The sequence below is a fragment of the Mus caroli genome, unplaced genomic scaffold, assembly GCF_978045245.1.
Source record: "Mus caroli unplaced genomic scaffold, Mus_caroli_1 scaffold_8, whole genome shotgun sequence".
In the NCBI taxonomy this organism is placed as follows: domain Eukaryota; kingdom Metazoa; phylum Chordata; class Mammalia; order Rodentia; family Muridae; genus Mus; species Mus caroli.
This window is the reverse complement of record NW_028227263.1, coordinates 67,466,750-67,491,730: the sequence shown is the minus strand read 5'-3', so window position 1 is coordinate 67,491,730 and position 24,981 is coordinate 67,466,750. Positions and strand designations below refer to the sequence as shown.

The following is a 24,981-nucleotide window of genomic DNA, read 5'->3' as shown; positions in this document are numbered from 1 at the left end:
CACAGCTTCAGAAAAACATGTTCAGGACCAGCCTTGAATACCCGACAGCCCGGACAGACGACAGTCAGAAGGGGTGGCTGCTGGTGGAGGAGAAAACCTGCCAGGCTTTTGTGTAGAGTTAGGAGGGTGAGGAAGAGGCCAGAAGTTTTCAGGTTTTATTGTTATCTGTGGCCCTGTTCTCTGTCTACCTGTCAGGAATCTGTCTGTTCCTTGTCCCTCAGTAGGAAGGGCTCTGAGCCTGAGAAAATGCCAGGAGAGGTTGAAGACTCCTCCTCCAGGTTAGTCCCCGAAGGAGAATAAGGAACACTTAGACCCCTTGGGCTGCAACGGTGCCCTCTGGGCAGAACGTCCAGGCAGTGCCAGAGGCGGTTCCCTGTGTTCTCTGGCATCCAGAATTTCATTTCCAGCTCCTGTTGTCTGGCCCTGTGTCTCCACAGCAGCCCTCTCTGCGTTGTCACCTTTGAACAGCAGCCTGCCCTTCCCCTCAGGACTTCCTGTTTGGGGGAGCATTAGTAAGTGCCACACCCCTTTTCTCTGCCTCAGAAGAACCAGCTCTGTCCACTTCCATTGTCCCCAAATCTAGGCATGACTTTTGTTGATTCTATTGGAAGTTTTCCAGGCAATCCATACCTTTTGCCACTCCCACTGAGCCAGCTTTGCTTGCTAAAGCTTTCCCTGGGTCTAAGAGGCTTTCCTGGTTCCTCACATTTGCGTTTCTGTGGTTACACCCGTGTTTTAAATAGCCACATGGATTTAAACACAGCCTGCTGGTCTTCTGTGGTTCCTGGACTTTGCCTGTGGGTTTTGGGTTTTCTCTAAATGTTCCTCGGCCTCTTGCTTTTATTTGCTCCCAATCATCTCTGAGTCTGCCTTAGAGTCACCTTGGAAGTGACTGAATGTCCAAGATGTTAGTCAGTGAGGCCAGCCTTAAGTCATCACTTCTCGGTCTTTGCCCAGTGCTGGGCAGCATAGTGTTCCTCGGTTTGTGCCACAGGCACCTGTGCGTTCCAGGAGAGGGGATATGGTTATGAGTTATTCTTTTCTCCAATAAAAGAGACAAATTCCAAACAAGTGTCCCCCAGTTGTTCACCATCACTCTGGACAATTTTTTATGTACTTAGTCATGTCAGTGAGGGCGGTGGAAAAAAATAAAACACAGACAGGAAGTCAGTCCAACACAGGCTCACCCAAATTCAAATAAGGAAAACCAACCTAACATCGCTTATCACCTTCATTTGATTTATGAATAGATATGTCGACAAATATGTTAGCATCTGAGGAAATCGATGTCTTAGAATACAGAAACCAGTCAGGCGGTGATGGTACATGCTTTTAGTCCCAGCATTCTGGAAGCAGAGGCAGGTGGATCTCTGTGAGTTCAGGGCCAAACTGGTTTATAGAAGTAGTTCCAGGACAGCCAGGGCTACCTTGTCTCGGGAAAAAAAGAAAAAAGAGAAAAGAAAAAGAAGAATCCAGATAGACTCTTCTACACAGGTCCAAACCTTGCCCTGATGGTTACTGGCTCGTGGCGTTTGGGAGGGCCTGGATTTCCTGCAGAAGGTTCTGTTCATGAAGTATTCTCACTGTTTCTAGTTTCCATGAGCAGTGCCAGGAAACCAGGGTATCCATTCAGTCCAGCTTTCTCTGTAAGGGGCACCTTTTGGTGGGCTTACAGGTCCAGTGTCTTTAGTGACACAAACCGTGAGAATCTAGCATGTTACTGAAATATAAAACCGATAGAAAATATTGTCCTCTGCCGACACCCTGGGGTCTGGATTCATTCATGTGAGAAGCGCCAAGTTGGATTTCTTAAGCAGTGGGAGGTAGGAGAGGGCAGAGGCGTGAGCTCAGCAGCCTTAGGTAAGGGTTAGGATTAGGGAAGGCAGTTCAGCCATGTTTACATGTGCGTATTTCTGAAGCCTGTGCGTAAGCCTGTTAAGTTCCTGACGGAGCATGTGAACGGGCGACTTCCCATCACATCTTAGGGCCTGCTTGCTCACTCGGGTACGCCAGCTCTCTAACCGTGTGCTAAGGTTTCCCATCCAGGGCCCAGGCTCTGTTTGTGAGGTTTCCTTGGTTCTTAATAGATGATCCCTCAGCACTCAGACTTCTTTGTTTATGTGAATGATAATAGAAAATACTTGAAATAGCCCACCCTGAAATGCTGGGGTCACTGATAATAGGTACCACACATACGGCCTTGGTACCCCTCATTTGTGTATGTGAAGTCCTGATGGGTTGGAGCCAGGAAACCCCATCATAGAGAAATACAGAGATGGGCTTAGCACACAAAAGAGGCAGGAACTTTTCAAATGAAGAAGTATCATGGTAAATAATAATTGGATAGAATAAATCATTTGCACAACCTAAGCACATGGCCCAGATGGCAGCAGCCAGCAGCCAGCTCACACACGTCATGGCCACACATGAGCTCAGGGGCCCTTGCCTTGAAGTTGACTGGAGCTGAGAGCTGGGGGTGAGTTTGGAGCTCACTGGCTACCAAGCTCTTGTTCTGTTTATTTGCTAGCCTCTCATTGTGGCTATTTTAAGGGTACACAATCGAGAGAATCACGTATTGCGCCCCTGTGGCCCTGGGGCCCAGCCTTGGTACCCCTCATTGTGAGTAATGGAGTTCCCTTCCTCTTCTAGTACCTCCCCAAGCCACCTTTATCTTAAAGTCGATCCCACACAACCATGTTGGCTCATCTGTAAATATTTCCGGATAACACCTCAAAATACTCTTGTTACACATCCGTTCACGTTTTAAAAAATTAACAGTAAGACTTTTAACATTGCATGTGTAGTCATTCGCTGAATGTAGTCAGCCTACAGCTCTGCCACCCTGAACGTGCCCAAGATTGGCTGAGCTCCTGGCTCTCTTCAGTCTTCTAGTACATTGTCCTTCCAATTAAGACACTGTCTCTTTGTGCCCTTGACTCCATGAGGTTATTTGGGACAGGCTCTCACTGGGTAGCCCAAGGCTAGCTTAGCCTCCCCAGTGCCAGAATTGCATGTGCACCACCATGCCTGGCTTCTTTCCATATACTATGCAAGCACCTTACTCCTAAGCTTCATAAATTCCCCTTTCCTTTCTCTTCCTCCCAGTCTGATCTGTTCTGTTGGAGAAACCAGTTACTTTGTGGTATAGAAAGTTTTATCTGTTTTTGAATAGGCACTGCATTAACACAGTGCAACCTGGGTGGGTACATCACAGTCAAGACTGAACAATGTTCCCAGAAGTAATGAGCGTTCCTAGTGCCTCATATGTATTTCAGATGTGTGTCATGTGTAGCCCAGCAGATGTGGTACATTAATATCCCTTTTCTTCCTCTTTGATATAGTTGATCGCATAGTGTCTGTGGTTCTCTCTTCCTCACTTATGTTCAGGTATCACGGAGTGGTTCATGTCAGCAGTTTGCCACACATATCGTCTGGCAAGCTGTTGCTTTTCTCGTGTGACCATTTGTGAGATTGTTTATCTCTGAAGTGGAGGGAACTCAACCTGCCTAGGATTTTGCGATATGACTGGAATCTTCGATGGAGGGAGGTGTTCACTGATGTCATGGGTTCAGCAAATGCTTTCGGAACTTCTCCTCTTCTGAAGATGATACTGGGGGCCCTGCCTAGCACCTTTCCAGGGGACTCGGGCACCACCGTGGGCCTCTCCATTGGGTAGAGCCCAGAGGAGGAAGGGAGACTCGCTGTGTTCCACACTCCCTGGGTGGCCTGAACTGTATTCATACTGTAAATGGCAGCCTCCCAGGGCTCTGGCTTCGGTTCCCTCTTGTGTCTGGAATGTACATAAAGTGCTCATTCATTCTTGTCAATGCCATTGAAAAAGACTGTCCTGTACAGCGAGACGACAGAAAAAGCCAAGAAGACAGCCGGGATACTTTTCCCATTTAGATAATAGTCTATTTCCGTTGGTCTGTCATTAATACCACCCATTACAGGTCAGCCCCGCAGAGGAAGGTGGGGTGGGTGTGGCACTGACAATGTCACCGTAGGACTCATAAGAGGAATGCAAATGTTTTCATATCTATCTTTGAATGGCCTTAGACAGCTCCTGTCAAAGGGACTGAAGGTGGGCTCCACCCAGCTCCAACATGGGGACTGCTTCCCCTCCCATGTTCCTAGAGCTTTTCCCAGAGCCCAGCACAGGGAGGGGTTCCCAGGCCTCAGTTTCCTTGCTTATATTTTAACACTCAAAGCTGTTGCAAGCACCCAATGATGTAATGTCTGAATGTGCACTTTGTGAGTAGTAAATTATGAAACTGGCCTCCACTGTCAACACAAGTGCATCTTGTGCCTCGTTTGAGGAGCAATGAAGGTCAAGTATGAACATCGCAAACACTTGATAAACGGTGAGCTACCCAAGTAGAATGTTTCCTATCACCCAGTCTGTTCCTTCACTTAAGATAGATAGCATGGTAAAGATAATGACGTCAGAGCCAAAGGCAGTATTAGATCCCAGGACAAGCCTGGGTCGGGTGATGAGGAAGCTAGTTGTCTGCAGTGGCAGTGCATTGTGCACTGGTGTGTGTGTGTGTGTGTGTGTGTGTGTGTGAGAGAGAGAGAGAGAGAGAGAGAGAGAGAGAGAGAGAGAGGGGGGAGGGTGTATTTGTGTGTGGTGGGTGTGGGTGCATGGGTGGTGTGGGTGTGTGTATGGGTATATGTATGGTGTGTGTGTGTGTGTGTGTTTGGGTGTGGGTGTGGGAGAGTGGTGATGGCTCACATGCAGGTCAGACAGCAGCCTAGCCAGGCTGGAAGAGCTGTCATTTGTTTCTGAAACGAGGTCCTGTGGTCTTGGTGGATATAGCAAGCCCCCTTTTTGGCCCTCTCTGGTGAGCACACCATTGCCGAGTTAGCATAGTGTTTGCATCTTTAAACTCCTAATGACAGGATGCTCTGGCATGGGCACTTGGCCCTGGCTACCTCATTTAAGCCTCTCAGTGACTCTTCAAGGAAGGTTCTATTATTCTTGTCTAATGAGGTGTCGAGAGGTTAAGAAACCTGCCCAAAGACACACGAGTAGTGTGTAGCACAGCTTCAATTCAGGCCAAGTTTGTCTAGGCCTGTGAGGAGCCCGGCTCCCCAGCCAGCACTACAGATCAGAGGAAGTCTCTCAGTAAGTGGAAATCTTGCAGACATCAATTGTTCTAAAGGACTCAGTCCTGTTTCCCTCCGATGCTAAAAAGGAAGCTTATTTTATAATCCAAATGGCCTCTTGGTTTAGATTAACGTAGGATTAGTGCTATTCAAATGAGCTTATGTCCACTAGAAAAAAACTCTAGAGAACGCTGTGGCATTGACTGTTTCAGCCGAGCCGCAGAAGGCTGTGCCTTATAAAGTCCGCAGCATGTGTCAGCTCCTCCGCCCCCCATGGCGGGGTTTCCAGATCTCTTCCCTTCCAGGCGACCGCTTATCCCCACTGTGGCTTATCTCTATTTTCGAGGCAGACATGTCTGAAGTAGATTTCTTAACTTTTTGGCCTACTGAGATATTCTTTAGTCACGAGGGCAAGAGACTAGAAAAAAAAAATAGAGCCATGGACAGTAGCTTCTCTGAATGACAGAAAATTGAAAACCTTCATGGATGGACAAATGGTTTGCCAAATCTTCACGGTCGTCTTTAGAACACCTACAAGCTGCCGCAAGTCCAGCTTTCTCTCAGTGCACAGCAGCAAGGCAAGCTGGCTACCTCTTAGCCTGATGGAATAATCTGGCAAGAAAATACGATTAAAAGAATCACGGGGTTGTGCGTTCGCCTAATTGAGCCTTTCCAGTAGGCTCCATCTGGTTACAAGATACCCACTGTGTGCTCAAAAGCATGGGTTTCCATCTGTGTAGAATGTCAAGTAGGAAGAGTTAATTTGAAAGACATTGGCTGGAATCCCCAACGCAGAGAGTAATGGAAGGTGACTCGCCATTCTTTTTTTTTTTTTTTTAAAGATTTATTTATTATGTGTAAGTACACTGTAGCTGTCTTCAGACACTCCAGAAGAGGGCGCCAGATCTCGTTACAGATGGTTGTGAGCCACCATGTGGTTGCTGGGATTTGAACTCTGGACCTTCGGAAGAGCAGTCGGGTGCTCTTACCCACTGAGCCATCTCACCAGCCCCGACTCGCCATTCTTTTTTTTTTTTTTTTTAAAGATTTATTTATTTATATGTAAGTACACTGTAGCTGTCTTCAGACACTCCAGAAGAGAGAGTCAGATCTCTTTACGGATGGTTGTGAGCCACCATGTGGTTGCTGGGATTTGAACTCCGGACCTTCGGAAGAGCAGTCGGGTGCTCTTACCCACTGCCGACTCGCCATTCTTATGAAGAGGTGGCACTAGCAGATTTCCTAGTCATGACTGGCATTTACATATGTGAGGGTAGGCCACGGTGTGAATCTAGAATCTTAGATCTAGAGTCTTAGAATCAGGGAGGCCTCCTCTACAGAAGTTCCTACAAGACGAGTTAGAAGCCATCAAGGACTGTCACTGTGGCTTCAGTAGTGAGTGACGATACTCCCCACAGAGCCGAGAGTCTGGTTCCAGTGGCCAAGTAAATGTTCCCCACACTTCCGGCCTTACGTCAGCCCCTCGCATGAACAGTAGGACATACCCAGCTCATTGCCCACTGCCATGACAGCATCCGCGTGGCACCGGCTTCCAGGCTGACTCCTGGAATTCCCCTTGTAAACATCGCAGAAGCATCATTCCACAGTGACTCATGATCTCCGCTCCAAACCTATCCCTCTGGTTCTGTCTGCCTCACACTGCTCAGCTGTGACCTTGGTGTCTGCGCACACCTCATTTCTCTCTTCTGTTCCATCTCTTCTCAAGGGTCGACAACTGCCACGCCATCTCTCTCTTCCCCCTGCTTCCTGTTTGAATTCCTCCAGGGTTTGCTGTCAGCCCTGAAGGATTTGGTTCTCCTATGGGTTGCACTGTCCAGCACTTTACAGATATTGTGTATATTCTTGCATAATGCCCACAGAAGACAGACTAAAGCTGAGGCCTTGGATACCAGGGGGTGGGGAGACTTGGGTGGAATGACAGCACAGGGTGTCTGTACAATACCCTCTCCCTCACAGTTGGCATGAATGCCCCACGGGGAGGCTCTGTCCCTTTCCTTTGCAGAGCGCTGCCCCAGTCACTTCAAGCAGGTGGATTCATTTTCGGGAAATGCTTTTGCCCTCTTCCCGGTTGTGAGGATTTGCTCCACTTCTGTTGGAATCCCCTCCCTTGCTGGCAGCTTCTCACTTCCCAGGACACTGCAGGGAGAGGGGACACTTACGTTTGGGGATGGCCCTGCAGAGGTGGAGCTCCAGAGCCACACTGCAGAGGCTGCTTACCTGGTGTCCAGGACACCTTGGTGTATCACCAAGGAAGGCCGGGTAGGAACCTGGAGCAGGTGCTGCTGGTTCTGGACAAAACTGGATTTGGACAAAAGTCAAAAGAGGGACGTCGCTGGCAGACTAAGGGTGGCAGTTGGGACTCGCCCTAGGGCTTTAAAAAGGCTGAGAAATTTAGCTTCTAGAGTGGGAGGAGAGAGAGAGAGAGAGAGAGAGAGAGAGAGAGAGAGAGAGAGAGAGAGAGAGAGACCCAGAACAACAGTAGGATGTTTGTATTGGAGGGGTGGGGAGACGGGAACATTTGAGGGTGTGAACTTACTTCTCTTTCTTTATTTGGCAAAGAAATCCATTTAGCTCAAACCCCAAAATATACCAGCCCAGTGTGCTTCCTTTTGAATTTTTATTTTTCTAGATTGTTCGGTATCCCCCATGCAAAGATCTGATAAAGCCAAGCTCAGGGCTGCCTGGAGACAGATGCCTGGCCACGTGTCTTAAAAGTCCCTTCCTGTGGCTTTCAGACTCACAGTTCTCTAACCCTGAAATATTAAGGTAGTTTTCCTATAAGGAATTGAAAATCTTTTGTGAGCCTTTCAAATGTCTGTAGATACTTTGTCATTTGAAAACATCTTTAACCCACGTACTTTAACCCGGCAGCTTCCTTCCCTCCTTAGCGTGTAAAGGAACTTATGCTCTCTCATTTTTAGAAGAAAGTACAAATTAACATGAAGCTTATATGATTTACCTAAGATTAGTTGGCAGAACCGGGACTCCAAATCAGGGCCTCTGACTCCAAAACCTGTGTTTGGATAGACCATGTGGGCTCTCGAGCAAGAGACCTATCCAAAGCTGCACAGCACAGTATGTTCCAGGGAGAGCAACTCTAGATGCCATTGGTAGAAAGAGAGAGGATACAAATGAGACTGTTTCTCCTCTGACATCCAGACTCCAGACCTTCTGGGTCTTACCACACCTGGGTTGTACCCTAGAAGTTTCAGTTCTCTGAATCCACATGACTGGTAACAGAGGCTAACCCACACTACCCCTTCCTTCATTTTAGCCCAGGGCCCTCAGTGTCAGTCAGTGGTTTGTACTTATCTGTGTTGGCTGCTCACACCTGTTGTCTGAGACTCGGTGGAGCCATGTGACGTCCAGGCCTGCTACTGTGGCCTGGCAGAGGCTCCTGTTTCTACTCATAGCTTCCATGGTACTTTTACAACTTGAAGAAAAGCATGCCTTCCAATGCTGTGCACACTACATTCTCTTGCCCCGGGAGCTCCCGTCAGTCTCAGGAAAAGGAAGATGTGGGAGTTGCCATTACTGTCTATGCTTGTATTAAAGGGCCCGGTGGTACAGCCTGGAGGAGAGCTCTATTGCTCTCACAGCTGGTAGACTTCATAAGAGCCACAGAGCTGAGAGGGGCAGGAGAGAGTTAGCTCAGCTCCAGTGGGCCTGGGGGAATGGGTTTCCGCTGTGGGGAGGTTAAGGGCTTGGCAAACCATCTCCATGCAAATCTGCTCTGTTTGATGCTTACCCTGGTGAGATGCAAGGTTGTCCGACTCCCACCTGCACCCCGCCAGCCTGTTCCCTCCTTTCGGGAAGCTTCTCCACAGGTCTATGTGAAACATGCCCTGGGTGTCTTTCTGCTGTAGATGCAGAGCTGTTCTCTACACTTGGGCCCTTCTCTGGAAAAAATGGAGTAGACAGGCCTGGGGAGGAGGCTGAGTTGGTGCAATGTTTGCCTAGCACGCATGGAGCGCTGACTTGGGTCCCTACAGCGAAACTGGGCAGGCGACTCGTGGCGTGAATCACAGCACTCCAGAGGTGGGGGGGCAGAGGATCCCCATTCAAGGTCACTCACCCTGGCTGCTCTGGAAGTTCTGGATCTGCCTGGAGTGCATGAGACTCAAGAAAAAAGGAAAAGAGGTGGGTGGGTGTGGGGGGGGGATGAGGGTGGTCTGTCCAGGAAGCAAATGAGAAAGTGGCATTGATTTGCCCAGTTCTGGTAAGCTGAGAATTTGCTTTGATATTAGAGTTCAATTTAGTATAGGTTTTTAGAAATACACTACGTGGAGCTATTGAATCTCCGGTTAAACTGTTTTCTTAGAAATGTCCTCTCTGAAGAGTATGGGATCTCTCTAGAGGAAAGTGCCCGCTTCTGTTTTGTTTGTTGTTCCTTCTCAGCCTGGGTTGGTCTCTCTATAGTAGAGAACATTTCTGCTCTGGGGAGAGGCAGGTTCCCCACCCTTCTCTAGGAGGAGGGTGGCATGTTCTTCTCAGCTTCTTTGCAAGCGGGAGAGACCAGCTTCTCTTCAGCAGTTCACTAAACGCACAGCGCCCAATTAAAAGCTCGGGGTGACTCAGTCTTCAGGTATTTTTAGTTCCCTGAGCCTTTTTTTTTTCCTGAAAGCTGGTGGGTTACTAGCCATTCCTGACATTTCAGTGTGAAGTCAGCATGTTCTTGCTTTTCTTTAAAAAAAAAAATCCCTTTGATCTCAGCACTTGGGAGGCAGAGACAGGCGGATCTCTCGAAGCCAGTCTAGTCTCAGAATAAGTTCTAGGACAGCCAACACTACACATAGAGACTTTGTCTCTGGGAGAAAAATGCTTTTGCGGTTTATTTTGTCTTCTGTGTATGAGTGTTTGCCTGCATGTATGCATGTGTACTTCATGTATGCCCAATACCCACAGAAGTCAGAGAGGTGTCAGATGCCTTGGAACTGGAGTTACGGGTATTTGTGAGCCTCCATGTGGATCCGGGAACTGAACTCGAGTCCTTAAAAAGAGCAACAAATAGCCCCCACCACTGAGCATCTCTCCAGCCCCTGGTTCTTGTTTTTGACTGGGAGCTCAGAAACTATCCTTGAAAACTTCCATAGTTTATGACCTTGTGACTTTGTAGATGAATACAGTTAAACAAAACTATTATTACCTGTGTGTGTGTGTGTGTGTGTGTGTGTGTTCTGGGATTGCACGTGTGCTGCTGTAGCTGGCTAGTGAGGAGTCTTCTTCGTTGAAGCTTTCAGTCTCTCTGCTCCAGCAGTGTCAGCCTGGGGAACCTGCTCTGCTCTGCCTGGGTGGTGGGAAACAGCTAGTTAGTTACTCAGTGCTGAAGCAGAAAAGTAAATGCCTCTTGGCATCGTTTGAAATAAGAATTGGTGCAGTTGCCAGGGCTCCTCACGTGGGAGTTTGTACAAGTGGTGGTCCAAAAGGAGGGTCTTTCTCAGCCCTGAGCACACAAGTGATCACTTTATCCTCCCCAAACCTGGAGGGAAAAGATGTCAACCAGGTGGACCTCTTCTGGCTGGCTCAGATGTGCAACCACCCAGGGTGTTAGAGCTCCCAGGAATGGAACCCAGATGTTTAGGGGTTGCCCAATTCTCAGTAGATGAGGCCGAATCTCAGAACCTCTTGGACGTTCCTCTGAACATCTCCCATCTATGGGGGTCTGATAGTTTGAATGGAGATAGAAGTGCCCGAACACTCCCCCCCACCCCACATACACACACACACACACACACACACACACACCTTTGCTCTCCATCACTGACACTAGCCTTCTAGAACAATGAGCCCAAACGCCTCGCTCATGGCGTTTTATCACAATAATAGAGAAGTAATATATACAAGTAGTGACTGCTCCAGGTGCAGAGACACGTCTCAGAGGTGGGCACTGGGCTTTCTCCTGGTCACCTTCTGGACTTAGCGCTTACCTCCTGTGACGAATGGCAGCCCTGACTTCTCAGTGAAACGGCAGAAACTGTCTCTCTTCCTACTTCCTTTCTCTTCAAAGGAGTTGTGCTGCCCACACTAGGAGCGTCTTGTTTTGTCTTGTTTTTTTTTTTTTTTTTTTTTTTTTTGTCACATTAGGATGGAATGGAGTGGACGTAGGCCATGTTGTTGTGGCAGAGTTGTTCGTTGACACCTTAACACCTCCAGTTGCCAGAGGCCTTCTGTGTGCCAGCTTCGGGTTACGGGTCCCGTGGGGGAAAGGCATGGCCTTCCCTGCAAGGGGAGCTAAGTACAGACAGTGGGCTTGGCTTCAGCAGAAGGAATCCTTTGCAGGACATGGTGGGGTTATTGGAAGGAGGTTACTATAAAGCAAGGAGCAACACAGCTTGAAGCATCTCATTGTGTTGCAAGCCAAGCTGGCCTGCTATATTACCCTCGACCTGCTTCCCTATCCTGAGTCATGGGACTCTGGGTGTGTATCAGCATGGCCCACTTCTGAGAACCCTTTGGGGAACTTGACGATCACTGTCCATCATCGAGTGATGTATTCAGTCTAGTAGGGCTCCTCTGCGGAGGAAGAGAATGCCCTGGGATTGGTTTTAATCTTGGAGGAAGTCCGTGCAGGTAATCAGCTGTTTCACTGTTTGATGGGGCCCTTGTGCTCCCTGGCTGGATGTCCTTCGTGTGATTTCTGTGTGTTAGATTACGTTTACAGAGATGAAAGGGGAGAGAATTTAGTAGTGATGATGGTAATAACCGATATTTTGAGACACTTACTGGAATAGAATAGTGGGGTTATTGGTACAAATGACACAGCTTGAAAGTATATAATTGATCTGAAGAGTGAGCAACGGCCTCAGGGTCTGTGGATTTTATTATGTGTGGTCTGAGGCAGGGAGGCAGGGGATGAGTCCCCACCTTCCCCGTGCGTTTTAACCAAGGGCTGCAATCATGTCCCTGGACTCTTAGACATTTCATACTGAAAGAATTCTTCAGTGTTTCCTACTTCTAATCCAAGCCTCTCGTTTTACAACTGAGACCCTTAGGGCCCCGAAAAGCTAAGTGACTTTTCCAAGGTGACCAGGCAGAACAGGTTCTAGTTCCCAAGTCTCAGGACCTCTGCCAATGCAGAGCCCTCCATCTTTAAGTGATGCCCTTGGCCACGGATGAGCAGTGCGAAGCGTGGGAGGCACAGCCCAGATCTTCGGCATGGGTGGAAAGACCAGCTGAGCATGTCTTAGAGTCCAGCAGCAGTGCTGAGAGCTCCCTTAATGACCAGATGCTGTGCATTTAGCAGCTCCCTGCACTTTTTGTGATAAGTAGGTGACAAATGGAATACTAACTATCAGTTCCAGGACCTAAATTTACTCATAAAAGAGCAGGACTGGACGATAGTAACCTACAGATTCACACGGGTGCGTGGGAAGCCCAGCGCCTCAGAAGCAGGAGACGGAGACAGGTGGAGGTGGGGAGAGGCTCACTCGCTTGCTTCACAAAGCCAGCCCACCAGCCCGTCCGGGACATCCCACCATGTAAGACTGCTTAGGACCTATTTCAACTGGATTTCCTCTACCTAGAACACAGAGGCAGGGAGCATTCCAAATAGTTCAAGGCATTGAGTAATGACCAGGTCTGACCTTGCTTCGCTTCCAAGACCAAATGAAACCTCCCACATTCAAGGTGGTCTGGTATATTCTATGTCTAGACAAAGTTCAGAATATTTAATGTTAAGGGGCAGGTCAGATTTGTAAAAAAGAAAGAAAAATGGAGAGAGTAATCACCATAAATGATCTGTAAGACGAGTTCAAATGGATGTGAAGAGTTTGGTTTTCGGATTGTCTGATAATTCCTAGTTTAATACCTAAATAGAATGACGGGAAGGTAGATAGGTAGCTGTTTTCTACATCGACATAAACACACTTCTAAAACCCTGGACTTGATACTCTGAGGTCCAGTTCTGGACATAGTGGTTCCAGGTTCCTTGCTTTATGGCTCTCACTGCCAAGACCCTAAGGCACATAGAACCTTAGCTTCTTTTCCCCCTGGTTGTTTGTAAATGGTACTTAATGTGGTTCTGTGTCATGCTAGGCACCCAGTAAGTGGTCGGCCGCTTAAGCCTGCTAGGATTTAAGGGTGCACTGCCTAGGGACATACAGAGCTGGCTTGATGCCCAAGACCCTCAGACTCTAGCCTTGGGCCAAGGCTGTGGATTTAGGCCATAATAATTATAAACCACCCATGGAATTGCCTACCCTGAACTGAATTTTTAAAACCCTGGCATTTTTCAAGGGTCGAAGAAATTAATTCTTTGCTGCGTTTACTATTTTAAAATAAAGTTGTAGGAGGACTGCCTGTCAATCTACGTCTCCTCTATAAAGTCCTGCAAATCTTTAAAATAACTCTGTGCCAGAAAAGCCCTCTTTCCACTAAGTGTGTGCCAAGTGTCTAAGGGGTAAGACTGCTCTGCCGTTAACTCTTTCCACTCCGTGTACCCCTGACCTGACTGGGTTTCTCTTTCTCCTCTGGTGGGCAGAAAACTCAGAGTCAATCTAGCTGAGCTACACACAGAGCTGTTGTGTTTGTTGGTGTGTTTATTTTTCTTGTACTAGATTTTAACTTTTTTTCATATGTTTTGTTAGTTGCTATCGTAAAGCCTAGCCAGCCAGCCAGCCAGCCTTCCCTCTCTCCTTCCTCCCTCCCAACTCCCTCCCTCCCCCTTCCTTCCTTCCTTTCCTTCCTTGTGGTACCAAGCATTGCACCCAATGCCTTGCACCTTTTAGAAGTGTCCTACCATTGGGTTCCACCCCCAGCTCTTAAGCTTTTTCTCTAGCAACAAAAATAGTTAAAAGTCATTGTGAACTTTGAAAAATATATGAAAACACTCTAATAAGTAGCAATTTAAATATCTTACACCTAGAGTTGACACTTCTAGCATCACAGAGATGTAGGTATATAGTATTTCCGTATGTGTCATTGGAAATTTTATAGTAAAAGCATCCATAAATAACGGTGGTGTAAACTCTTCTTTTACATAAAAGAAATTCTGAGACAGGGGACCTAGGTCTCACCGCCACTACTAAAGCCAGGCAAAGCTAACACCAGGCCGTGGGTCAGCAGCTTAGATCTTAAGTCTGGGCTGAGCCTTTTTTTCATCCTGCAGCTGAGCTCAGGTGGCCTGTGATGTGGCTGGGGACACTGCTCTGCAGTTCCTGCCTCACTGCACCCTGGCCCCTGGGGCTCGTTCGGACTATGGAAAGCTCATACAGATTTGAGGTAGAGCAGGATCGCGCTGAGGGGTAGTTGAGCCTCTCTCCCTCACCGGCCTTTCATCTTAAGTCTTTGAAGTGTGGTGAATCGGAAACAAATGGAGCTTGAACCCAGCACATACACCTGTCACTCGGGGCCAGCCTCTGGACTCTTCTGTTTGTCCTCCATACTGCTCCTGACTTTGCTTTTTCCCCATGTCTTTCTCGCTCTGAAGACTTCTCAGTTAGGTCAGTGGTCACAGCGATGACACCTATCCTGTCAGCACTGTTACAGAGCAGGTCATGGGACAAAGGGTAAAAGCAGCTTGAGTTTGCTGTAGTAGAAGAACTCTTTCTCCAGCACCAGTGAGCACTGCGGGGCTGAGGGCCCACACAGCCCCCCCAGAGCCAGTTTGTGAGAGCATTCGAGACCACGGCAGACACGTGAATTAAAGGAATTGCCCTTTCCTTAAAGACTTTAAGTGCAGAGAAGGAAAGGAAGACTGTTTATGTTCCCATTAAAATAGGTTCTTGGCCAGGCATGATGGCACATGCCCTAATGCCAGAGCTTGGGGGGGGGCAGGCAGGAGGAGTGCCATGAGTTCAACACCCACCCATTAGGGCTGCTACGGAGACTCTGTCTCCGAACAACAAAAAGAAAGGGTTCTTTCTCTTCCTGTAAAACCTCACCTGAATCCCATTCTTTTCAGCTTTTAGGTTAATTTGAATACAAGATCAGATCTGATTGGCCCACCTGGACACCCCTTCAAGGAAAGCCCGTATTCTCCGAGAGAGGAATAAGCCCGTATTCTCCGAGAGAGGAATAAGCGACATAGGTATGTACTTCAGAGACTCACTCTTGCCTTTGTTTCACCTCCCGTGTATTACAGCAACCAATGCCTGGTTGGGAAGGAGCTTTCGATGAGTTGCTAGACTTGAGCAGCAAGGAGACTGGGAAAACCAGCATGGCCGGTCTCTGTTCTCGCTCCCACAAGGACAGAGAAACATGTAAAGGTTACTTCCATTTCACCAGCACGGAAGGAAGTCAGGGACACTGTGGGACCTCCTGTAGATTGTTCACTTCTGCTTTTCTTTCAAGCCACGTTTTCAGGGATGGTCATGGTGATGCACACCATTAATCCCAGCCCTCGGGAGGCAGAGGCAGGTGGATTTCTGAGTTTGAGGCCAGCCTGGTCTACAGAGTGAGTTCCAGGACAGCCAGGGCTACACAGAGAGACCCTGCCTCAAAAACACCACCACCAGCAGCAAAACCAAAAGAAATCCAAAATTAGGTCAGAGATGTTGTCTTTTAAATTTATTATTATAATAATAATTATTATTATTAAGGGATTCGTGTGTTCCCAGCTGGCCTTGAGTGTGGCTATGTAGTGGAGGACAACCTTAACTTTTAAAGCTTTTTTTAAAGCATTTCTTTTATGTGTGGCTGTGCTCATGGCACAGCGCATGTGTGGAAGTCAGGGGCCAACTTGCTGGTGACGGTCATTTTCCTCTTTCCATGCGGGTTCTGGGAATCAAACTCAGGTCATTAGTCTTGGCAGCAAGCGCCTTTACCCACGGAACCATTTTGCCAGCCCTCTGGGAAGTTTACAGAATGCTGTGTAAGAGGCTGTGGCCTTTGATCTGTTTCTCACCAGACTGGAGACCTTGCCAGAGATTTCCCAAAATGATTTTTGGTCCTGTGTCTGTGTCACCTTAGAGGAGTCTCCAAGGCCCCTCTGGAGTTTCTTTAGGTGTCCGGGGCCTTCAGTCTATTATACACATTTTGGAGATTTTTTTTCACCCTGCCCGGTTCGTCTCCATCATTGGCTGCCAGGGTTCTCGTAACTGTTTTTAGCAGCGGCTAGTTGAAATCATTCCAGAGAAAGCAGTTACCATAGTTACCGGAGCTATGAGAACTGCATTTTCTCTTTTTGTTAGTTTTGTGCTAACCTTCCCCCCCCCCCCCATTTCATTGTGAGACAGGATGTCATATGGCTCAGGCTGGCCGTGAACTCCCGATCCAGGTGTATGACCATGCCTGGCTGGTTAGCCTAATTCTTAAGGCCTAATTCTGATGTTAGGAAAATACTAGATGGTGTTGTTGATGTGTCTGAAATGGTGTGTGTGTGCTTTGTATATAAGAGAGTGCTTACCTTCTAATGTGAAGTATTAAGACAGTTTGCGGGAAGTTAGATGTATGCATGCATTTTCTGTATTGTAATTTTTAAATTTTGGTCTAGTGGTTGAATTTGGTCTGTCCTTGGCCCGATTTTTGACCGATAGCTGCATTCAGGAACCTCCTGGAAGGAAGGAAAAGGCTTGTTTTAATTGATTGGCTCCTCTTCACATGGCCTGAAAGCCTCAGGAGCCAGGACTACCATGACCTGAGCCAAGGCTGAACTAGAGCTCCAGAGTCGTGGACTCCGTGAAGCAAATGGATGTGTGTGGCCGAGGAGACTTTCTCTTGACCCACTCTGAAGATAGAGATGTGGGCCCAACATGCAGCACAGCTTTACCTGGCCCCCATGGTCCCATGTTGCTGTTCAAAGCTGGGAACAACACTTAACACACCTGGTGCTCCAGGTGCCGTTAAAGTCTCCAGGGATTGAAGTGGCTTTGTTCAGAAAGAGCAGATCACTACCCCCAGGCCTCCCTAACTGGCCCTGCTTCTCCCCACTCTCAAAAAGACTCTACTACTGTACATTTTCCTGTTTGTTCTGAACTGCTCATGAGATTACGGGAAGAACACAGTACCCTCCTTAGTCGGCACTTTAGAACTGTTTTCCTGGTGATGGGTACTGGCTGGGCGTTGGTGCTGTCGGGTGATGATGGGGGATCTGTGGAGCACGCAAGCGCCCTGTGGGTGTGTGTGAAACATATCCAGAGTGGGTCATGCCTCTGCCATGAGATGGGCTCCACCCTCCGTGTCCTGGCTTTGTTTGTGAACCCTGTGCCTTTGTTTTCTAGATCAAGATGAATGCCATGCTAGAGACCCCCGAGCTCCCCGCCGTGTTTGACGGGGTGAAGCTGGCTGCCGTAGCTGCCGTTCTCTACGTCATCGTGCGGTGTTTGAACCTGAAGAGCCCTACTGCCCCTCCTGACCTCTACTTCCAGGACTCCGGGCTCTCACGTTTCCTGCTCAAATCCTGTCCTCTTCTGACCAAAGAGTGAGTTCACTGTCCTGCCTGTCCCCACTCGCTGTTTGACATGGCTTTGTGTGATGCTGAGCTGCCTAAGGCTGCTGTTGAGTGGGCGAGGACTCGCTTGTCGTCCATGGTTCGAGTCTCAGCACTGCAAAATACAAAACAAGCAAGCAAGCAAACGAACAAAATGGCTCTCATATAGCATCTGTAAGGCGTAGATGAGAAAAGGCCACAGTGGTGCTTAAAAGAGTCTTGGTAGCCCGCTAATGTTTGAATAATGAGTGGTGCAAGACAATCATACCTATATTGCTTGGGAACATTCTGTCCCTCACAGCATGATGTCATCATCATTATCATCCATGACAAGGACTTTGCAGGAAAGAGTAGACATTTTTGGGTAGATATAAAATCAAGGACAGTTTGCGAGAAATTAGATATATGTATGTATTTCCTGTATTGCAATTTTTAAATTTTGGCTTAGTGGTTGAATTTGGTCTATCCTTGGCCCAATTTTTGACTGATAGCTCCATTCAGGTACCTCCTGGAAGGAAGAATAAAGATTGTTTTAGTTGATCTCCTCCAATTGGGATATTTTAACTCTTGCCACTCTGAAGACAGAGAAGCCATCCTCATCCAGGGATGTGGTTATCACTGAGAACCACAAAGTCCTTGTCATGGGGTCCTCTATATCCCCTGGACACTAAAAAGTGTCTAGAGCACTAACCAAAGAAACACACTTGAAGGGGGTGCCCCCTCTGATCTCTGTGGGCCACACCTGCATTTTGGAGGCAGGTTGCATCCCTCTGAGAGAGGAAAACAAAAGATGTAGGGAGATCTATCGGGACTCAGAGCCTGCCTCCAAGACAGGCAGTGTTAAATGTCCCACCGACTCAGGTTAACTGGGTCCTCCTTTGGGGTTCAACCAAGCGGCAGGTTTGAAGCATTCCATGCCCTCTTTTTAGTTGATCAACTCCCCATATCCATTTGTGTGTCTCATAGCTTGCTCCATTCACCCCACTGAGCCTCAAGGGCTATGGCTGTTCAGAGAGGTGTCCTCCTCACACTGCGTCTCCTTAGCATATGTCTAGCAAGTCTCTAACACTTGGCGGGAAGAGCAGAAACCTCCTGGTCCACTCTCTTTTGGGGAGGGGAGGGGAGGGGAGGGGAGGGGAGGGGAGGGGAGGGGAGGGGAGGGGAGGGGAGGGGAGGGGAGGGGAGAGGGGAGGGGAGGGGAGGGGAGGGGAGGAGAGAGGAGAGGAGACCAAATTTATTAGTTAATTTTCTCGTCACCAATACTTGCCTGACAGGAGCTTAGGGAGGGAGTTTTTACTTGGCCCCACTGTAGAGAGGATTCAGTCCATCCTGGTGAGGGAGGCCTTGGGGTGGGAACATCCTGAGGCTGGAGCAGTAGTGTGAGGTGCCTGGTGTCTGCAGTCAGGAAGCCAGAGCCAGGCCTCAAACCATCCCAGCGGCCCTGGATCTGTCATCCAGACCTCATGTCCAAAAGGTTCCACACCCAGCCAGAACAGCACTACTGCCTGTTTAAATAAATGAGTCTGCGTGAGGGGGTCTCTTCCCTTTCAAAACCATAACACCAAAGTGTTTTTAAAAAAACAACAACAAACCAACAACCGTGTAAATGTATCTGTGTACAAACATGAGTGTTTGTACTCAGCATTGATTCCTAAGGAGTCAGACCCATGGTTCTCAACCTTCCCAGTGCCGTGACCCGTTTGATACAGTTCCTCATGTTGTGGTGGCCCCCAACCCAACCATCAAATTATTTCATTTGTAGTGTCAATATGTTCAGGGATGGAGGTTTACCGAAGGGGACGGACGTGCCCACAGGTTGGGGACAGCTGGATTAGAGGGAGGAGCCATGGGGGCTCTCCTTGCCTTTGCTCAGGCTCCAGAAAGATACTATCAAGGATTGAGTCTGTCCTGTTTGTGCATGGCATAAATACAGCTGCTTCCGGCAGCTCTTACCCCCTTATCTGAGTTTTCTTTTAAAATTAACCAAACACTTGAAGCCCTTCAGTCTCCCTTGGCTTTCTTCATTCCGTGACTCCTATTCCTGCATGAGCCTGTGGTGGTGACCTCGAGACTGCTATTGAGTTGACTGACTCCTGGCGTGGTGGAACGGCCCTGGTCCATCCTTATAGGGCATCAGCCTGAGCCTGTGGCAACAGCACAGAGTTCCCTTTCACTGACCAACGCCCAGGCTTTCTTCCAGCACAGCCTGCGTTGGGACAGTCCAGGATGCCTAGGTTAAAGGCAGGGCTGATTGTTTAGCAGTTAGCCTTGGCTTGAAAAGGTAGGCGTGAAAGACGAGGTCTCCAGGAAGCATCTACTTCCAAGTCCTTTTTCTTCAGTTACAAGAATTCTGAACACACAAGCTCCTTCTAACTTGAACATGACAAATGATTTGGAACCAAGGGATTCTGTTCCTCTTAGATTTGGGTTTTTGGGTTTTTGGTTTTTTGTTTTGTTTTTTGTTTTTTACCCATTGTCTTCCTTCTGGTTAGAGTTCGGTCTGTGTTCGTGTCATTGTAGCAAACTGTTCTCACACAGTTTTGTCCATGTGTGACACTCAGCACCCCGCAGATATGTCCTGCCATCAGATCCTCTCAATAACTTGGAAGCCAAACTCATTTTTTCCTGTCATTTTTAAGGATTGGGAAACTGTGCTTGACACTAAGCCAGTCTAACAGAGTGGAGAGTGGGTCCCCTTCTTGTCCCTGGAGAGAAGTGGACAAGGAGTGCTCTCAGGATACAGGGAAGCGTGCAGAAGAGCGAGGCTGTCCCACGGAAGGGTTGTTAGCAGGGTTCTCCACTAGGTAGCCTTCAGTTCCTGCTTGCCAGTTTCTAATCTCTCTGGTAGAAGCCACCATGTTTCTCTGAGACAGATTTCCGGAGTGGCTTCACTTGTGTTTGAAGTTGAGGGAGGGTAGGAAATGGCTAGTGTGGATAAAAAACTTGCTCGTGGGACTTTGAAGTTCTTCTCCTAGGAGGAAGCTGCCTCCGGGCTCCACAAACAGTCACCTCTGCTGGAAGGTTCAAGTAGCTGGTTCACAGTGAATGCCAGCATCGCCCAGGAGCCCAACTCAGGCGGCTGCTTACAGCTGGCATGCAAATCCAGACAGAGCCTCTTGCTCAGATAGGAAAGAAGCAGATGAAAGGGGAACATTCAAAGGAAAGAGTGGAGAGGGTTTGTTTGTTCACCTCTTGGCGTTGAGTCAGCTTTTAAGTCTGATTTAAATAATTGACGCAAAGATACATCACAGACAATCCTGTGATGTTTGGAGGAGGGCTGCTAGCGGGGATGATGCACCTCCTATTCACTTAGCAACCTGTCAATATTTACCTAGCAATTCCAGAAGTGTTTGCTTTTAGTGAAACAAGCAGACCGAAGCTCAATGAGGAGCAATGAGAAGACTCTGGAGGGTGATATAGATCTCCATTTTCTTCAGAATAAAAAATTCAGAAAACAAGGCACACAAAAACCACCTGTAATTCTTCTAATCTAATTGCTGTTTGAATGAGCATCTCTGGGGTCTTCTGTATATATTTGCCTTCAACTAAATCAGGATGGTATATCTCTTTGTTCTTGTTCTCTCTCTCTCTCTCTCTCTCTCTCTCTCTCTCTCTCTCTCTCTCTCTGTGTGTGTGTGTGTGTGTGTGTGTGTATTGCAGGGAATTGACCCAAAGGCCTTTTATGTGCTAGGCAAGTCCTCTGCCACTGAGCTGAGTACATCCTGGCCCCAAATGGTAACTTGCTTTAACCCAGCTCTGCCATGCTGTTACCTGTGCCCTGGCTTGTGGGTTTTTCTTGTCTGTCATTGAGTTAAATCCTCGGTTTATGAGCCTGGGTCTGATACTAGCAGTTCAGCCTTGAACCTGACGCGCACCCCAAGCTGTCCTCTTGTTCACTATCTGGCGTCATCCTTCCAAGTGCTCAGATTACAAGGATGTAGAGAAATGTAAACTAGGGTTCAAGCCTAGGTCCAGGGAACCCAGACAGCATGGCTCCTCTGGGCGTACTTCCTTCTATTCCAGTGGGCCTGGCAGACCTCCTTTCTCGGTCTTTAGCGTGAACCTCCTATGGTCCTGGCATCCCTGCTCACAGTCTCCAGGGGGATGGAAATAGAAGTTATACACTTCGAGGCAGGCGGATTTCTGAGTTCGAAGCCAGCCTGGTCTACAGAGTGAGTTCCAGGACAGCCAGGGCTATACAGAGAAACCCTGTTTGGAAAAACAAACAAAGGAAAGAAGTTATGCACTGGAGATGTGAGGAGGGCTCATTGTGTCTAAGGGGAATAGGTAAGCTGGGGACGGCTTCTTAGACTCTGATGCAGTTTAAGATTTTGTTATAAAAGCTCCTTAGTGGGCTGGGGAGAATATAGCACAAGGAAAGACGCTAAGCAGGGGGATAGGGAGACTTCATCTGTCTGTCTCTCCTCTCTGACCCCTGCTGTAGAATAAGCAGGCACTCTTATTACTAGTCTCTCTTTTTACTACTTTAGGGGTAATCATTTGCATATAATAAAATCCACAGACCTTAAGCCTACAGCTCAGCCGTCTAACCACCACTCCCTTCAGCCTCCCCGGGAGTGTCCCACACTGCCTCTCTGCCTCCGACCCACCCAGTTGTCATAATTGTACTTGGGTTGGCTTCCTCAAGTCCACACGTACTCGTCCATCCTCATCTCTCACAACACTCTCTCGTAGTCCAAGAAGGGCCTGCCCCAGGACTGTTGTCCTCTGGCTACTCCAGATCTCTCTTGTTTTCCACCAAAGTACCCTTTCTTGGGGTGTGTGTGTGCAGATAATCCTGCTTTTATGTGCATGTGGAGGCCAAATGTCAATATCCAGTGTCTCCCTTGGCCACTCCCCACCTTTATGTTTTGAGACAGGGTGTCTGCTGAACCTGGAGTTTTATCAGTTCAGCTGAGCTGTTTGGCCAGTAATCGCTAGAATCCATTTGTCCTTGTCCTTGTTCCTTGCCGCACCCCCCACCCCCATGAGTTATGGCCGCCCCATGGCTTGGCTTTTATGTGGATGTCCGGGATCCAAACTCAAGTCCTTAGGCTTGCTTGGAAGGCCCTTTACCTGCTGAGCCACCTCCTTATATAGCTAAATCACTAAATAAACCAAAATAACTCTTATAACAAAATCATAAGGTACATCAGATTCCAAGATAGAAAACCCTTTCTTACCCACTCCCTTTTAGCCAGAGTGAGTCCTTCTCCCATCTCCAACAGACAACTTCTGTTTCCAGTGGCTGCCTCTCATCTGCTTTCATGAGAATCCCGTTGCCTCCATCTCCCTTCTGGAGGACATGTCCCATACCCCAGATAGAGTGCCACATGCCTGACAAGACAGCACAGGGCTCCTGGGATTTCTCAGCCTTAAGTCTGGTTCATTCTGTCTCTTAGTTTTTCCATAAGCAAACATAGGTGAAAGAGGTTCAGATTTTGGCAAATGCGATCTGTGTTGGCCAAGAGAAACCAAGAAACTGCCCTAGCTCCAGTTGGTTCAGCAGCATCGGGGGTGGGGGCGGGGGGGGGGGTCAGTTGTCCCTTTAGCACTGACAGAGCTGTTTGTCAAGAGGGCCCTGACCTGTCTCTGGAAGAAGGTGTGTTTTGTTAAATGATTTTTTTTTTCTGGTCTTAAATTAGTCAGGGCATAATTGTTCCCAGCCTCCCCCTGGGGCCCTGGCTGGTCTCTGCTGGCAGGTGCAGGTTGGAAAGTGAACCCAGGCAGCAGGTGGCACTTATTGTTACAGTGTGTACATTTCCCCATGGGAAGCCGGGCTGTGCCTTTTCACTCACTAGCCGGCTGGGCGTGTCTGTGCCAGCCATGTTCTAGCTAAAGATGAAGGGATTTAGGGGAAGCGAGCCAGACTAACAGACAAGCCTGCAGTAGACCTGCTATCTTCACTGGATGTAAGAGACAGTTAGGTTCCCCTTTCAGATCCAGTGAGGGAAGGCAGTATGACAGACCCCTAGCCATGTCTATGGCTTCCTCAGAGACAGAAATAGAATAGCTTTCTCCTGCCACCCGTTGTTACCTGTGTCACCTAGACCTGAGTGTTGTTGTGTGGGTTTGAGAAATGCCGGACACTTGACGCAAGGTTCACACCCATTCCAACACCATGCCAAAAACAACAGTTGACCATCTTGCACCCCCCACCCCCCGTGTCCTCTCGCAGCACTGCTTTGGGGAAGTCGCCTTGCACAGTCACAGTGAATGGCCGACACTGGTGGCCCTTCAGGAGGTCACCTTGAGTCAGCCCTGGTTTCTCCCCTTACTCCCTTGCTCTCCCTCACCAGGGCGCAGACCCAGAGCAGCCAGGCTCCCACTGAATCATTCTCAACCGTAGTTAACCTGTGGTTTTAGTCCCTCGCCATGGTCTCTGGTTGCTGGCTCTAAAACACTAGAGGATCTCCTTCTCTGGACTTAGCTGTTGGCTGGGGGTAGGGGGTGGGAGACTCTTAAGTCATTAAAGATGTCACGAAGAAATTTTCTAGAGGCATTTTTGAAAATTGATTTCATCGGGACTTGGACTGTGGCTCCTCCCCTCCTCCCACACACCTGGCCCACTCTCTTCATAAGAATTCCTGATAACGGCAGAGAAAAACTGCTTTTCATTTTTCTCTCAAACAATATTGATTCTTATTGGAGATTTTATTATCTCTCTTCTCTCTCCCTCCCTCCCCCACTCCCTCCCTCCCTCCATGTGTATGTGTGTGTGTGTGTGTCTACGTGTGTCTATGTGATGGTATGGTAGTTGTGTACAGGTACCCAGTGGAGGCTAAAAGAGGGCATCAGAGCCCTTAGAGCTGAAGTTACACTTGTTTGAGAGCCGGAGAGGACGCTGGGAACTGGACGGGGTCCTCTGGAAGAGCAGCAGGTGTTCCTTGCCACTCAGCATCCCTCCGCCCCCAACCCCTTCCTGTGTTGTCATTTCCACTTTCCTTTCGCCCACCACAAACAAAACCCTGGCTCTGCATTCTATATTTACAGTATTTGCTAGAAATAATGAAGATAAAGGCACTTTTGCCCTAGTGTGCCACGAAACTTTTAAATAATTGGAAGTACCTTACCAGAACCCCCCACACTGATTCAGATGTCTCTGGCAGAGTACATGAAGTTCTTTTCTCTATCAAAAGAATGGAGGACTTCATATAGAAACCCCACCCCCTTGCACTTTTCCTCCTGACTGTGTTTTATAAGACAAAGCCAGGGTTAGCCTGCCATCCCTATGCCAGCCAGCTGCCCCTATGCCAGTCAGCAAACCCTGGGCTAGCCACTCCTAGGTAAAGTTCTGCAACCAGCACAGCTCATTTATAGGGAGTTAAAGCTGAAAAGAATTTCATTATCTCAGGCTTAAGTTCCACTTAGTTCCATCTTGTTCACCCACATTCCAGATCAGATTTAAATCCTTCCATCCTCTACTGAACACTAAAGCTTTGTCCTTTCCAGAGGATAAACTAATTGCCAAAAGTCTTTATTTC

The 24,981-nt window shown here is 48.2% G+C and overlaps 1 protein-coding gene across 3 annotated transcripts in view; it reads left to right on the top strand.

The window, feature by feature from the left end:
• Positions 1-24,981, top strand: part of Abhd2 (abhydrolase domain containing 2, acylglycerol lipase) — an 86,199-nt gene that overhangs the window by 6,132 nt on the left and 55,086 nt on the right. Inside the window, exons 1-3 of one of the 3 annotated variants that reach the window (XM_085841625.1) lie at positions 14,375-14,570; positions 15,032-15,157; positions 17,289-17,488. In XM_085841625.1, the coding sequence (XP_085697751.1) occupies positions 17,295-17,488 (194 nt within the window). In that variant the 5' untranslated portion in view covers positions 14,375-14,570; positions 15,032-15,157; positions 17,289-17,294. Of the gene's footprint in view, positions 1-14,374; positions 14,571-15,031; positions 15,158-16,972; positions 17,185-17,288; positions 17,489-24,981 lie in introns of those variants that run through there. The other 2 variants (XM_021166330.3, XM_085841624.1) reach the window with 2 other exon arrangements.